Source organism: Acomys russatus, chromosome 28, assembly GCF_903995435.1.
Source record: "Acomys russatus chromosome 28, mAcoRus1.1, whole genome shotgun sequence".
In the NCBI taxonomy this organism is placed as follows: Eukaryota; Metazoa; Chordata; class Mammalia; order Rodentia; family Muridae; genus Acomys; species Acomys russatus.
In genome coordinates, this window is record NC_067164.1 from 19,168,945 (window position 1) to 19,184,903 (window position 15,959).

The 15,959-nt window shown below is 45.1% G+C and overlaps 1 protein-coding gene across 1 annotated transcript; it reads left to right on the forward strand.

Moving 5' to 3' along the window:
• The first annotated feature begins 11,507 nt into the window (after positions 1-11,507).
• On the forward strand, positions 11,508-15,742 carry Cxcl13 (C-X-C motif chemokine ligand 13). The gene is made up of 4 exons (XM_051170793.1): positions 11,508-11,568; positions 13,146-13,278; positions 15,371-15,451; positions 15,694-15,742. The coding sequence occupies exons 1-4, from the start codon at positions 11,508-11,510 to the stop codon at positions 15,740-15,742; spliced, it is 324 nt and encodes a 107-aa protein (XP_051026750.1).
• Positions 15,743-15,959: the final 217 nt, after the last annotated feature.

The following is a 15,959-nucleotide window of genomic DNA, read 5'->3' on the forward strand; positions in this document are numbered from 1 at the left end:
TTTAAAACGATAACAGAAATTCATTGGGAGAACAATGGAAGACTCCTGAACTCCATGGGGAAGCTGCCAAAGCAGAGGAAGCCATAAGTGTCCAGACAGCAGGACCAAGCTAAGAGCATGCCACAGGTGGAGTCTGCTGTGGTGTGTGCTAGCCATCCTTGGACTGGTACCCTCGAGGTCCAGGGCCTTTTCAGAATCCACAGTGACAGCGAACCTCACCATTGCTCAGGACTCAGAGATCTCCAGAGCAAAGCATTTGGATCCTGGACAGCTAAACGTACATTGTGGTATTATTTTTATTAGCTAGGATTTAAAGAGGGAGAGATTCCAAGTGGCTATTGATTAATAATCAATATGGTTTTAATGGGATCTTTCTCTTCAGTCTCCACCATGGTCTGAGGCTCAGTTCTTCCAGAATTCCCTTAGATTTCAGTGGTTTGGGAAACTCTTGTCTATTCTTCTAAGCTGCAAGGAAAGAAACTCTTGCCTAGCAATTTGTGAAAACCGAAAGTCTGCTCTATTTCCTCAATTGTAGCTGTAATGAGTCACTTGATAATAAGACGAAACTCTCAGTTCCAATTATATATGCCCAGAGCCAACTAAGCTTCAGGCAGTGTGCTCTGCTTGATTTACAGCAAGGAGGGATAGTGGTCATCTCTTCACACCATCCCCCCCCCCCCACCCTGTGTGTCCTCTTACGGGATTCCTCACAAAGCCTGAGATTTGTGATGAGATGCTGAGATGAATGAGTGGATGTTCCCTTGAGACCCAGCTCTCCAGGGCAGAGCTGAGCTGACCCGTCATCCTCGTGGCTTTGAGGAAATTGGCCTCAGGAATGAAAGTTAACAGAAACACATAAAGGGAAACGATGACAAAACAGAAAACCACCTTAAATTTAAAAACCATCCTTTACAAAGGACTTGCCCCCACACACACTAAATTTCTTGGAGCAACCCTGCGTGAGCGTCCTGGCATTAGTCTATTTTTAAGATGAGACTATTTGGAGCTCGGAGCTTACATGGTTAATTTAAGAAGCTTGAGCTCCCAAATCTGGGTCTCCTAATTCCCATGAAAGCCCTCCTGTGTAGAGGGAGCCAATCCACACATCAGCACCATTACTAGTTGGACAAAAAAGTCCCACAATCAGCCAGTAGAGAGAAGACATGGATTCGCACTACCCCTGTGGTGATGGTAGAGAGAGAGCTGCTTGGATGTGGGGACTGGGGGGTGGCATGGGGAGGGGGTGCACTTTCGGCTTGGGGGGGGTGCACGTTCTGCTTTTGGAGATGGTCCCAGAGGGTCATGCTGCTGTTGGATGCTCTGGCATTCTACTGAAAGCCATGGCCATGAAAAGCAAGTCTGTTCTGCCCTGAGAAGCAGAAGCTGTCTCTTATTAGCAATGGCAGGACACACACATGCATGGGCCTGCGGTGGAAGGAGCCTGGCTTAGGACTGAGAAGGGCTGGAGTGAGGCACGCAGATGTGTCTCCGGGTTATAGCAGTGATTTGAGGCAAAGAGGAGAGAAACAACTGGCTCTGAGGACACAGAGATGCAGCTTTTCTCCTACCCTGGAAACCTGAATCAGTGCATTTCCTCCAGATGCTGTGATCCTGGAGCAAGGCCCTGGCGGTCCCACTTCCCCGGAATACAAGATCTGTACAACACTAGCTCGCCTCCGCAAAGAGAAAGAGCAATAAAAATGCTGAGACAATGGGTTTATCGGGGATGCACTTTATCAGCTTTCACAGCAGTGTTAACAGCGTCAGCATAGCTCAGACCCTGCTCCTGCCTTTTGGCTTACTAAACACAGCCCAGCCCAGCTAGGGTTCTTGCTCATATGAATAGTAAGGTGCAGCATTAAACTGTTCATGTTGCAGACCCCAGAAGCAACAGTCTGGCTCTGTTCATAGGCCACTGGGCTGACCCACTACCATGCAGGCACCGGCCGGGATGGTTAGCATGAATCTCTTCCCAATGCCACATGCAGTGGCCTGGACTTGGTAGCTTGAACTTGGCTGCGGTGGGGATATTTACGTCATGGAAATACACAAAGGCCACAAGTCAGTATCTTAATTTCCACAAAGTTGGTTATAAAACAATTACTCATGTGTCCTGTTCCCTCTCTAAACAGTCCCTTTGCATGTCATGGAGGCAGCGAGGAGGTCTGTGGAAATCACCCTTAATTTCTCTTCTCACATGTAGTGTGGCTCTGAGTTCACTCACTACTAAGACCTCTCACTCTGTAATCAAGAAAACAAGCAATATGGGAAAATCCAACACCTTGCTTCACTCTTCGTGGAAGAAATCCTATTTTGTGCTTTTAATCTCAGAGCCAGGATGTATTGAGTTTAGAGACCCAAGTACATACAGTGAAGGTGCTAAATATTTGGCTGAGTTTCACAGGCCAAAGGCAACACTCTTTTTGTACACTGCACGGTGTACCCAGAGCAGCCCCAGCCCCAGACCCCACCTCCTCCTCCTGGTAAAGACAGCTACCAGAAAGTGGCTTCTGCCCCACACCAGTCAGGACACAAGAAAGGGAGCTGGAGGAATAAATAGCTGCAGACACAAAGAGAAGCCTTTCCCCCCTCAGCTCATGTGCGCAGTGTGCTTGTCGTCGTCAGTAGAGCTTGTCTAAAGAGGAGACAGTGAAGTAAAGAGCCGAGAGAAGAGGGCAGCATCGAGATGGCCAGTGTTTCCACATCCCAGTGTGGCAGCAACCCCTCAGTCTCTGAGGGCTGGAGTGCAGGAAACTGCCTGGCTGGGCTTTCTTGCCAGTACTCTGCCTCCGAAGAGACTGGCATGGGGTAAATGTTCAAGCAACAAGGGGCTACGAATGTGACCCTGTCGTGAGGAACTGGTCTATAGTCAAGTGAATTCAGGACTCCAAGTCTCCCCGCGAGAGATGCAGCCGGAATGGTGCGCAGCAAGGCTAGGGAGGACCCGCTCTCTCGCCATGGAATTGCCATTGCATTCTCGTACTGTTCTTCTTTCCTGTCGTAGTTTATGCCTGGGGGAGGCGAGAAGAGGCCAATCAGACTCAGTGTTGAGACTCAACATCTACACCGGCTTGAAGAGAGGTCTGTGAATCAAATCAGATGCTGATATTTACTCAATAAACAGGAAGGTTTATTTAAATAGCCAGAAGTGTTGCGGAGATATTGTTGGATCTGGACAATGCCTCATAAAATTCTCTGCATCAGGAAGGAGACAATAAAGTAGAGCTGTAGGTTATTGGGGGCCGGGGGGGGGCGGGGATTTTCTTCATTTTCTAGCAACTTGAGACTATAGTGAACACAGCCTAGGCAGAAGCAAGCTTAGCTGTGACCCGACACTAAGCTTCAAAAATACCCACGTTCTATTTTTAGCCTAGCCACAGTTGATGTTATTGAGGATGATGAATAAAATTCATAAATCTTGAGGAGAAAACATAGCGTCGGGTACTGCGAACGAGGAAGGGAGCGTTCAGACGGAAGGTAAAGTGGGGGTCTCTGCAGAGGACACTCAACCTGTGGTCTTCCGGCTTCCGGCAATGTGCTTTCCAAGTCCTGAGATCGCTGTGCCTGAAAACTGGAGCCAGAGAGCTGAGGCAGGAGATGAGGTTGAGAACAGCAAGATCTACACACGGATTCATCCACAAGGGGACAGAGGAACGCCTTCGAAGCAGAGCAACAACGTAAAGCCCCATTTTTGGAAAAGATGACGTCACTGCTGTGTGGACCATAGATCGAAGGGTCACTGGAGGGGGGCTGTTGCCATGTTATTGCCGTAGGTGCAGATAGCAGATTTTCACCTTTTAAAAATTAAAAAAAAATTTAATTAATTTATTCAGATTACAACTCAATTGTTATCCCATCACTTGTATCCTCGCATTCCTCCCTCCCTCCTGCTTTCACCCTATTCCCCTCCCCTAGGTCTAAGACTGAGGGGGACCTCCTCCCCCATTATATATCAGAGGCTATCAAGGTAGCCTGCTTATTCTTTCTCTGAGTGCCACCAGGCCTCCCACCATGGAGAATGTCCTGTCCACTGGCTAGATCAGAGTAGGGGTTCGATGTTTACTGCTTGTATTGCCCTTGGTTAGTGCAGTAGTTTGCGCAGGGTGGATGGAGTTTCACCTTTCTATGCTGAACAGCACTCACTGTTTACACCAGCACTCAGTGAATGACAGTCGCTTCTGTTTATACCATATTTTGGCTATTATATCTCAAACAGTGCTGTGGTGAACTTGGGAGTATGGCGTCTTCGATGTTTGTTTCAAGATTTTTGTGAGAACTCTATGTTGATGTCCATGGCCACAGTAAGCTACAGTCACACCATTGACTGCCTTATAAGGTCCCCTCTGCTTCTTTCATGGCCTCATCAGCACCTGTTTTCTTTGATCTTTTCGAAAAATCTGTCGGGTGGCACAGAGGTCCTTGTATGCACAGAGAAGCATTAAGGAAAACCAGGACTGTTAAACACGTAGGGGCCTCTTCTCAACGGAGGAGATAAAATACATGGCTTTCCTGTCCACAAGGCTGGGAGTGAATTTTGTTAATGACCTGTGACCTCTGTGCTATCTGTGGATGCAGTGCTCACCCACCTTTTTGCTATAGAGGCAGACCTCACCCAAATTCCCCAGGATGATTATCCCAGACTCCTCCCTCCCTAGACCAGTATGCATCCTTAGGAGAGATGCCACATGTACTTTATGGCTTGCTGACCTCTGTGCTATAGGTTGGAGACCACACGAGCTTCTAGGCCTCTTAGCTATGGTGCCTCACTTTGTTTTTTTAAAGATTTATTTATTATGTATACAGAATGCACCAGATCACATTATAGGTAGTTGTGAGCCACCATGTGATTGCTGGGAATTGAACTCAGGACCTCTGGAAGAATAGTCAGTGCTCTTAACCGCTGAGCCATCTCTCCAGCCCCCAACATGTACTTTGTAAAGGAGTTTCTATGTAGTCACTCCTTAAGCCTTATTGTGCATCTAGAACTAGAATAACTGGGCTGATTGTTGCCTGGAAACCTTGTCCCAAGTTGTGCTTTGTTTTAAATATGCTGACAACGAACCGCCTGGCATTAGACTCCTTGAAGTCTGATCCGGGTTGACAAAGTCAATATTAACTGGGTTTTCACTCTCATCTCCGCACAGGGTTCACTTCGCTGTCCGGCACCTGGAGGGACCCGCCACAACAACTGCCCTTCTAACTGGCACGAATGAGGCAATATCTCTTTGAGATGAGTTTTGAGTGTTTCAGCACTAAGAAATAGTGTGGCTGGAGAGATGGCTTTTTAAAAAAAGAGCTTTTGCTGCTTTCCAGAGGACCTGAGTTCAGTTCCCAGCACCCACTCTGGATAGCTCACACCTGCCTGTAATTACAGCTCCAGGGGATCCTCTGAGGGTACCTGTGTGCACATAGCATATACATAAATTTAAAAAATAAAGATAAATCATAAGAAGCTTTCATAGAAATGATAAATATATGCATCAATGAATATTAGTAGTTCCTATTTGATCATTATCCAAATCTATACACATCTTGAAATATCAAATTGGATCCCATAAATTTATAAAGTTATCTCTAAAATAATTAAAGAAAAAAAAAAAAAAACCAGTAGTGCCTAGGCATAGAAAGGGACAGTTAACCTGGAGAGAAGTAAGCACAGTGGAGCTGCTTTAAGAACTACAAATGCCAGCTCTCAGAGACCAAGAGAGGCTTACTAGAAGATGGAGTACAGGTGACTTTTGAGATTTTTAACACATGGGTAAATAAATGGTGCTACCATTAGTTGGAACTGGGAATGCTAGGGTGAATCAAGCCATGAGGAAGCTAAGCTTAGTTCTGAGTATGACTGGTTGGGTATCTAAGAAGGGTCTGGAAGAAATGGCTAGAAGTAAGCGACTGCATAGATAGATAGCAGCCTGCCCGACATCCTTAAATATAAACTTGACCGTCTGGGCAGATCATGCTTGCCTAGGGAGAAAACAGACAATGAGAAGAACCTGATGGCTGCTTAGATGAAAGAAAAACAGGGAAAGAAGTGTGAGACAGAGATTAGCTGAGGGTAACACGCAAACAGAGGGACGTGGCAAAACCCTTGCAGGCTAGGGAAGGCTGCTCTTCTGTGCGTATGCCCTGGGGACCCAGCCCAGGGCTGCCTGCTTTCTAAAGCCAGTTTTCTGCTCGCGAACTATACAGTCAGGGCCCTTGTAGGGATGCGTTTTTCTGAGAAATGAAAGCGCTGACTCCGATTTATAGTGTCCAGGACTCCATTCCGAGTAATAAGACAGATGTGCCAGGTGAAGAATGCACAGGATACTATCATGTGTATATATATTACAGACTCCAGATAGGAGAGACAGGACGAATACTGCAGTGGTGTTCGCTGCTCTGTGCCTTAAAAACCCAAGCAAAATTGATCGATCGTCGATCACTTTGACACTGGTACATGGCAGCCTTTTTGTACTCAGAAAGCTTTTTAGTCACAGAAGGTTCCAAACCAGCTGCTGCGGAGGCCAAAAGCGACCACCCGCCAGAGAACTGACAGTGCAACCTCAGGGTGAAGGAACTGGATTTGGCCCAGACTTTGTTGGATTGTTTCAGATTTTTAGGGTTTTTCCTCCACTCCGTGATGAACATTTTGGCCCTAATGAAAAAGTCTCAACCCTCGTGGTGTTGTTTTTAAAAGCAACGAACAAGATTTTCAAATTGCTTTCGAATATTACACCCCTCACTCCTCCTGTTAGCGCAAGCCAGAGCACTCTTTACCTGAGACCAGAACGTCTCCTCCCTGCAAACTGTTTTTGTAAGAAACGCTGCCACCTAGCAATCGCCGGGGGAATCACAACTTCAGTAAGTGTCCGCTTTGGGCGGGATTCCGTGCACACGTGCTTTTGAATGACACTTTAAATGTGGAGTTAATTACTTTTTACAAGTGACTTCCCCACAGGTAGAGGCCTTGAGATAATTGAATGGTAAGCAATAGGTTTTGTGAAGCATCTCACTCGAGGAGAAAACGATGGCCAATGTCTGTGCTTACATGTGTCCGGATATACCCAACACAGATCACAGTAAATACGGGTAGTCCTTTGTGCCTCGTTTGTAACTCAACAGAGTTGTCTAAAACCAAACGGAAGTACAGAACATGACAACATAAAAAACAAACACTTCCTCTGAGGAGCCGCAGTACATTTAAAACAAATACAAGTTTCTGCAGGTCGTCTTCTGGGGGGAAATGGGGTGTGATGGGTTCTTCTCAAAGGGGGACAGCTCTTTTGACAAGCGAGCTTCCACAATCTTGAAGGGGTTCGGTGGGAACCTAAGTGGCATTTTAACTCCTGTCAGAAGTGACTCACCATCTACAGCGCAGCCATGTCATCATATATTTTTTACATTTGTGCTTTCACAAAGGTGATGCAAAGGTGAAAAATAGAATCTCCCCGGAGATTTTGAGGCACGTTCTAAAGACTATGGTCCAGTTCACCTGACCCTCTGGGAGGTGTAGCTGGTCCCAGTTCCATCGTCACTGTCACAGAAACACTGGCATGGACACATTAACTGGAAGTAAGTGCTGGTGTTAGGGTGTAAGCCCAGACTGCTGGCCGACAGGGCCTCAGCCCAAAGCCGCATGCAAAGCTTTGCTATCTTTCCGAAAGATGAGTGGACGCAAATAGATGGCATATGTTCAGCAGATAGGACATTTGTTCAAAGGAGAAAGTCAGTTTCTGTTTCTTAGTTGAGTGAAATGGGGTGTGGGGTGGGATGGGGGTGGGGGGGGGAACAAAAACATTTTCAAATTTGTTACAGTGACATTTGCCTCCAGTTTTTATAAGGTGATTTTAAAAAGTTTAAAGGAGTTTTCATCATGTCATTCATTTAAAACTCTAGCACGGACCCTTTGCTCAGTGCTTGCTGACTTTCCACACTGGCAGATGCTGTCCCAGTAACACACGCCACCTTCTGATTTCAGTGCGTTCCATTTTCAATAACTTCACAGGACACCCTGGCTGCTGCCGCTGCTCTGCATTTAGGACAATGCACACAGCACATTGCCTACTCTTTGTCGCTGGGACATCTGAGCATTACACTGAAGAGACAGTTTATACCAATACACGCTGAAGATGATTCAGATATGCTTAGGATCCTGCTGAGACATTGGCCACAGAAGCACACCCTGCAGTTTATGGCTCACCATGCCTTGTCTCTCGGGCTTTCAAATGTGTTCAACCTCCTGGGCATCTTGTTTAGAGCTAGGATCTGGAGGTTTGCTTGTTTTCTTTTGTTGTGGTGGTGGAGGTGATCCCAGTGGCTCGGCGTCTCATGTATGACAGGCAGCCACAGCCTCTGGGCTATATCTCTAGTCTGTTTGTTTGTTTACCTTCAGTTATTTTGAGATTGAGTTCTATTTTCTTTGCCCAGGCAGGTCTGGAATTCAATTTGATCCCCTAGACCAGCCTTGAAATGGCAATCCTCCTGCCACGGGCTCCTGAGTTGCTGAGATTACAGGCCTGCCAGTCAGCACATCTTTTTAAACTGATTCCTATGTGAAAGTCATAGTGCTAGTTTGTGGATTACAAGTTAAGGTGCAAGGTATAAAAGCTCCCAGTTTTAATGAGTCTAGAGAAGGAATCTACTTTATTACGAAGTCAAAGAGAAAGCTTTCCCTTTAATTTTCCAATTTCCTCCACATTTTTGGTGCATATGTGTTTTTAAACAAAGACATCCACAAAGCTGTTTTTAAAAATAAAGTCCTTTAGCTGCTCAGATAGTTCAGCAAGTACAAACTCTTGCTGTCAAGCCTGACCAACTGAATTCAATTCTTAGGACCCACATGGCAGGAAAGAATCAATTTCTGCAAGTTGTGCCAGGGTACACACATATCTACACAGGAGCAACACACACACACACACACACACACACACACACACACACACACACACACACACCACTGTTTAAAAAATTACAAAATAAAGCATTTTCATTTGGTCCTATCAGCTCAAATTTCTTGTTCCTGGGCTTCTAAGACTTTGGAATACATCTTCCTGACCTAAATGGCATTAGAGACTCTGCCTTCTGGAACCATCTGGCTACCAGAACTACCCAACCACCAATCCCACCTTGAGGCAGAAAGGATAGCATATAATAAGGACAGAATTCTGAGTGTGAAGGGACTAAAATCAGACTCAGGATTTCTCTGGACTTACCTCTCAAGTCTGGTGGCTCTATTTTAATCAAAGATATTAGGTTATTGAGGAAGCTTAAAGAGAAAGGAGGCAGAAAGGGGACTGGAAAACACTCTTCCAGGGAAAGGGTCGTGTGAGAGAAGTGAGGGAGACACTTGGAGTTCACAGAAGGGTTGGGAGATGGGAAGTGGGCTGCAGCTCCAGGGGGCTATGGGCGAGCCTACAATTTCTCCCTTCTTTTATTATCTGCTCTTTAGTGTGAGGCTATCTTGGGAGACAGTCTGACCCACTGATAGTGGTCTGATCAGGGCCAGCTGTAAGTTCATAAGAATACTTTTTACAAATGAGATGTTCTACCCAAAGCCAGTTTGAAAATCTCCTGGATTTACTCAAAGATCTCTTTCAGGCACCTTTTCCTTATCCTTTCCTTGTGATTGTCACATCACTCATTTTTTATTTTTTATTTATTTATTTATTTTTTTGCTGTGCCACAGGGATATTTCTGTCTCTTAAGAGGCACCTGCAGTAGGTGCCTTCCTCGGAGCTCGCTGGTGTGTGGCCACAGGCTTTATCACATCAGTGTTGCAGCCCAGTCCTCCCTTCTCCCTCTTTTGTCATCTTAGGAGTTATTCTGGATAAATTTCTTAGCCCAAACTCTGTCTTCACATTAGTCTCACAGGAAAAGCAGTGGCCCACAGTGATTTAAAAATGTTTGGAGCACAACAATATGGAGGTGTTCAGAATTATTTATTTCATTCTGCGATAGCAAATGAAAGTAGGACAGAATGCATGAACTATTAAAGATTGTGTCGCCACACACCCATAGGGAAGAACTTGGCCTGGGAACATAGTTGAATGATAGAGCACTATGTTCAAGGCCCTGGATCACTCAATTCTTAGTACTGGAGGAGGAAGGAGGAGGAGGAGAAGGAGGAAGGAGGAAGGAGGAGGAAGGGAGGAAGAGGAGAGGGAGGAGGAGAGAGGAGGAGAAGAAGAAGACAGGAGGAGGAGGAGGAGGAGGAGAAAGAGGAGATCTTTCTAATGGCTAGAACTGCCAGAGAGGACAGATGGTTTAGACTGTCTCATGATTAAGTTTCCTATAGTTACAGACATTGCTGCACAGAAGGTGTCCCCACCAACATACACACTGGAACACTGAAGGCACTGAACTTTCATGACAGTGATTGTTTCGTAGCACCAAACTGTTCAGGAAATCCCTCCAGAAAACTAAACTTTGTTTCTTAGGGGTCCAACACATGTGATACATCTACACTTATCCATGGCAGCTCAATGTCACGCGAGACCAGACTGGCCACTACACACATACCTTCCTTTAAACCAAATAACCCATAGCGAACTGGATAGGGCTATAGGCTAGTTGTTTCCTTGGTGGCATCAAAACCAAACTTGACAGATGCCTAAGTTAAGCCCAGAACCAGGCCCCACAGATGGTGCTCTCATCTCCGCTGGCTCATGGTTCTCAGCTTACCAACTCTCAAACGCAACCATAAAGATGCTCAAAGATGTTCATCTCAAAGCCTTTCCCTCCCTCCTTTCATCATGGCACAGGTACACCAAGGACCCAACACACACTTTCCCCTTTCAAGATTTCCATCAGATGTATCCATTATCTCAGACAGCAAAGTGAGGAGGTGAAGCTTGGTAGAAAAATCTACTGCACACAATCTGCGTGAGCATCTGTCCATGAAAGAGTGTCTGTCAGGTGTACAAATATGTACCGAGTAGCTACTGAGAGTGAGCATCTCTTGCAGGTGCCGGGGCCAGAATGGAGCGATGTAGAGGTCCTAGTGTTACAGAGCTCACATCCGAATGTATGGAAGAACTTGTCTATGAGAAGCGATCAAGGCTACAGTCAGTGACAGCACTCCTAGAGTGGACCTTAGTGGCCTGCTCAGGGGTTCTGAGGTTGGCTGTTTATCTAGCCTATTTGAGAACCTGGGTTTGATCTCTAGCACTAAAACAGAGAGTACTTGAGGGTCTCCAAACTGTTATCATTCTCCTTTTTTCCCCTCAAATCTCAGCAGCATCCCTGACATTAAAAAAAAAAAAAAATCTGCATTTTCAAGAAATGCTTTGTTATATTAACAGTACTCTAAGGCAAATTCATCAATTTTGCAAGATTTCTTTTCTTTTCTTTTTTTAAAGGCTAGCTCAGCAATATTTGGGGGATTTGAGAACTGACAGTGCAGCTGACCTACCGGAGACAGAAGCAGTGGGAGGGCCCTCGCTGGTATAAATAAATAGGAGTCTAGAGCTGGGAAGCCACAGCTTGGACTCAGAGCTGAAGGTTGAACTCCACCTCCAGGCAGGATGAGGTTCAGCACCGCAGCCCTGCTTCTGCTACTGGCCAGCTGCCTCTCTCCAGGCCACAGTGAGTGTTTTCCCTTCTGATTTCTCTAGGCTTTGAAGAGAAGTGGGTCCTCTCTGTTTCTCCATCAATCAAAACAGGGGAGGAAGTCTTACCAAAGGGGGAAATGCTCAGTTGCTCCTAGGTTTTTTTTTTTTTTAAGTGTCAGATTCCTGGGGATTTAACTCTTTAAACATGGGAGCTTTCACAGTGTTGAGATTTTGATTCCTAGAAGAGGAGAGCCTGGACGGTGAGTGTTCACGTGACTTCATGTACAGCGTGTGCATCGTCACTAGGCTGTCAGCTCAGGCCTCGGTGCAAAAGCCTCTTTGTATGGCTTTTCTTTGCTCTGACTCTCAATACCACTCCTCTTCTCCAAACCTTGGTCTTCTGCGTCCACCCCAGTGCAGCTGCACATGGTAAGGCCCAACACTAAATGCCTCAGAGGCGAGAAGCTGACGCCCAGCCTGAGTGTGAGTCTTGTCTCTGTGTGAAGAGATGAACACTTACAGGAAGTGGCAAGATCCCTCTACAACCTACAGCTGAAGCGGTGGATGGATGGGTAGAAACACTAGGGCTTACAGGGTGAACAATTAATTACTCTTATACCCTGAAGCCCCCCCTCTAATTCCCCCCCCCCCATCCCTGTTTCTTACTCTTCACATAACATTTTCACCCTTTAAAACTTTTATTTCTCTCCTCTTCCAGGAAGCTTCCCTGCTGCTGGTGGCAAAGTTAGCCCTCAGAGATGCTCAGTTCTCAGTATCAATATAGAGTCTGTGTGTAACCGCTCTATGGCGTTCTAATTATTGTTCCTTTGTTCAGCCCTTGGAACTTTAAACTCCTTGGGAACTTGACACTTTTACTTATAAAAAAGGATTTGATAAACAACTTTTGTTTGTTTGTTTGTTTGTTTTGGGAGACAAGGTCTCATTAAGTGACTTTGGCCTTAATAAAATTCATCCTTTCTCAGGCTCCCAAAAGCTTGGATTACCCAGCATCAATTTCTTAAAAACAAACAAACAAACAAACAAACAAACCCTTAGATTTCGTGAAAATGCATGAGCTGAATTACCAATAAAGTGTTTATAATCAGTAAGTATTATGGTTGAAAACAGTCTTGAATTTTTATTATTGGTTTTCCTTTGGTAATAATTTATGACTAAGATAGAGGACCAAGATATTAAACCTAAATGAAGACTTAGCCTCTGTGTGTTTTCTTAGAGAAGTGGGGAAGGCGGGTGGACGGGCTGAGAGAAAGGACTCAGGGGTAGATGCTAGCTGTCTCCCCAGATCTCTGGCAGGATCCAGCCTTCTGCTGCACAGAGATGAGTTGATTTCACAGGACACTAGTTGTAACAAAGTAGTATGTCCATCGATGTAGCCATTGTGAAGAGCTAAGTACATTTCAATTAAGGTTTTGGTAGAAAACATTTGAAAGAGCTCAAGGCAAAAAAAGAAACACAGGAACTAAAGACATATGCAGCTCCGAGTGCTGGCTTGAAATGTTTGCCTCTTCAAATGCGTTATAGAAGATGAGTAATTCAGTTCTGCTCAGGTTGCATGTCCAAGGGTTGAACTGGCTGGTTGTGTGTTTACAGGTATCCTGGAGGCCCATTACACCAGCTTAAAGTGTAGGTGTTCCAGAGTGACCTCAAGCTTTGTCAGCCCAAGCCTCATAGAGCGGATTCAAGTTACACCCCCTGGGAACGGCTGCCCAAAGAGTGAAGTCGTGTAAGATGCAGGAAATTTTTTTTTTTTACATAATTTCTCTCTTCTAGTGAAAATCAGATGGAATATATTGTAACCAGCAAAGTAGTATTGGTAGCAGCAATCTCAGAGACCAGCTTGATGATGCTAAGTATCAGAAATTAATAACAAAAACTCGTAATATTTAAGCACTTATTTTTTTATTTTTGGCAATCCGAAACTGGTTTATCTTTGCTCACTCATTTTATTTCTCTAGCTGCTCCACTGAGGTCTTTCTGTGGTGTTCACAGAGGCTGAAACTGGTTAAGTTAACTTAGGAAGGTGTCAAGAGGCTAACGTGCCTGCCATACCTGTAGCCACGGGCCGTCAAGACTCTACCTCATCAACACAAGCCCTGGAAGGAAGTTTATGTAGAGAGTCTTCCTCAGGGCTGGAGCCTCTTCCCACAGTCACCCTTCCCCTTCCCTCTTCCTCCTTCTTTTCCTTCCCCTCCTCCATCTCCATGGACAGTGCTATGGAGGAGACCCAGGACCTCACGGAGAGTAGACCAACTTTCTCCAACTAAGCCACCACCCCCAGTCCCCGAAATCTTCCTCAGGCTTTGGGAAGTCTCTAAGCAGCTATGTTTGTTTGCCCCATTTTAAAAACAAATGCTTTGCACCTGGGGTCAGATGTGTTTGACTTGCAAAGTAGAAATGCAGGTTATCAAAAAATACATAATTTTCCCCCCTATGCTGGAGTTATACTTTTGCCAACGACTTCACCAATGAGCATTCTAACTATGCCATAATTACATCCCTCCAACTCTCCAGTGATGTCTCGCCATGGGGTCTACTGGCCGGGGAAGAGAACTCTGACCTTTTGGCTACATCTCTTGTGCCTTGACTCAAGGCTCTTGCCTCTCAAACAAGGGAAGTAACATGTCCTAATTGTCTGCCTTCCTACCATCAATTGCTTTGAAATAGTCAAAGTTTCACTGTACATCTCCTTGTAAAATTTGGCAGTTTTGAACACCATATTTGAACAGCTATAGAAACGGAAGCTGCAAGTTATAGTGAGAAATACATACTAGTCAGGGGTGAAAAATACCAAGTGGCATAAACTTGTTTTGCCACTATGATTCCGAAACCTAACTGGCAGACACTGCCTCGAGAGAGCCATGTTCTTGCTCCATGGTTTAATCTCATACATCAAGAAGCTGTATTTTGTTTGAGGTCATACACGTTAGTATGTACAGGGAAAAAACCTTAATGAAACTATTCAGGTCATAACTCCTGGAAAGTGGTTGCTAAAATGTGGGTCCTGGAGTCAGACCTTTCCAGAAATCCAAGTAACCCTGTGGCATTGTATACTTGCTGTACGATCTTGGACATGTTGTTTGAGCTGAGAGTCAAGCTCATCATCAGGAGGCGAGAAGGTAGTAGTTGTTTTAGCACAGGACTTTTCCAGGATGAATTGAGATGACCCTGTGGCTCGTTATGCTTCATGTATGGCACACAGTGAGTACAACACTTGACAAATGTCAGCCATTAACTATGAGTGTTGGCTCTGCTGTTGACTAATTTCTTAGATTAGGAAAAGATTTGCCAACGGGTGGCTTGGAGAAATGTTACTGAGACAAACCGACTTTGAAACTTCTTCCATATTAAAATATATTCAATTTTTTTTTTCAGATAAAATGTTTTCCAAGACAGTATTTTAAGGGCAGTCTGTTTAGTTCGCCTTAGCTCAATGGAAAAAAGCACATTTGAACATTTGAACGATACTGGAACATAACTTTAGAAGTGACACAACTTTGGAGTCAGCTATTTGGCGCTTCTCCAACTCATATAAAGATAATCAACAGGACAGCCACTTATGACCCATGAGAGTTGGTCAACTTCGGATTCCACAAGCTCCCACATCTTGGTTCACAAATGGTGGTAGTCTTCTTGTTCCTTGGGTCTCACACCATAAATCTCTTATTCCAGATTCAAAATCTCCTGCTCAAATCTCACTCTTCTAGGAACAATTATTTTCATAACTAACTCTCTTCATTATTTAAAAAAAATACAAGGTGGACCAAAATGTACCAATGTACCACTGTTTCATTTTATTTTTGTTTGTTTCTCCCCAGGATCTGGACCAAGAGTAAGAAAGTCCTATGCATGAATCCTCATGCCATGTGGCTACAAAGAGTCCTACAATTCCTACGGAGGTAAGTTAAGCATACTAAGAGCTTGCAGCCAAGTCGGGGGCTAATACAATTAGGAAAAGTTTGTAGGACGAATGCCTGTCTTGCTGTTATCACATTTTATAATTAGCTAGAACAGGATCTGCTCATTCCAGCAGCTCAGTAAATTGAAGCAAGTGTGCACAACAGCCATTGTTTGATGTCACCAAAGGAAAACTGTGTGGGCATTCATCTGAGGGTGGCCTCTTTTTGTTTTTAATTCACAGCATGTCTTCAACTCCCCCAGCTCCAGTGAGTAAGAGAAGAGCTGCCTGAAGCCACCGGCCCTCAAAGGACACCTGCACACCCCCCCACCCCCGCCTTTTATTCCTGCTCTGCTTTTTACTTGTGTTCTTAGTAGAAGAATTTCCAAGAAAGTACCTTCCCTCTGTAAACAAACAGGGCTGTAGGTTTAAAAAAAGCAACCCTGCAGGAGCTGGGGGGGGGGGGGGAGGCGGGGGAGGGACGGACACTCAAGCTCCTTTGCAACACG

Excerpts from the sequence above, each read along its gene's own strand:
- Cxcl13 (XM_051170793.1), top strand. The coding sequence starts at position 11,508 with ATGAGGTTCAGCACCGCAGCCCTGCTTCTGCTACTGGCCAGCTGCCTC. Across the intron at positions 11,569-13,145 it reads CTGCCTCTCTCCAGGCCACA|GTATCCTGGAGGCCCATTAC; the intron begins GTGAGTGTTTTC and ends GTGTGTTTACAG. Across the intron at positions 15,452-15,693 it reads GTCCTACAATTCCTACGGAG|CATGTCTTCAACTCCCCCAG; the intron begins GTAAGTTAAGCA and ends TTTAATTCACAG.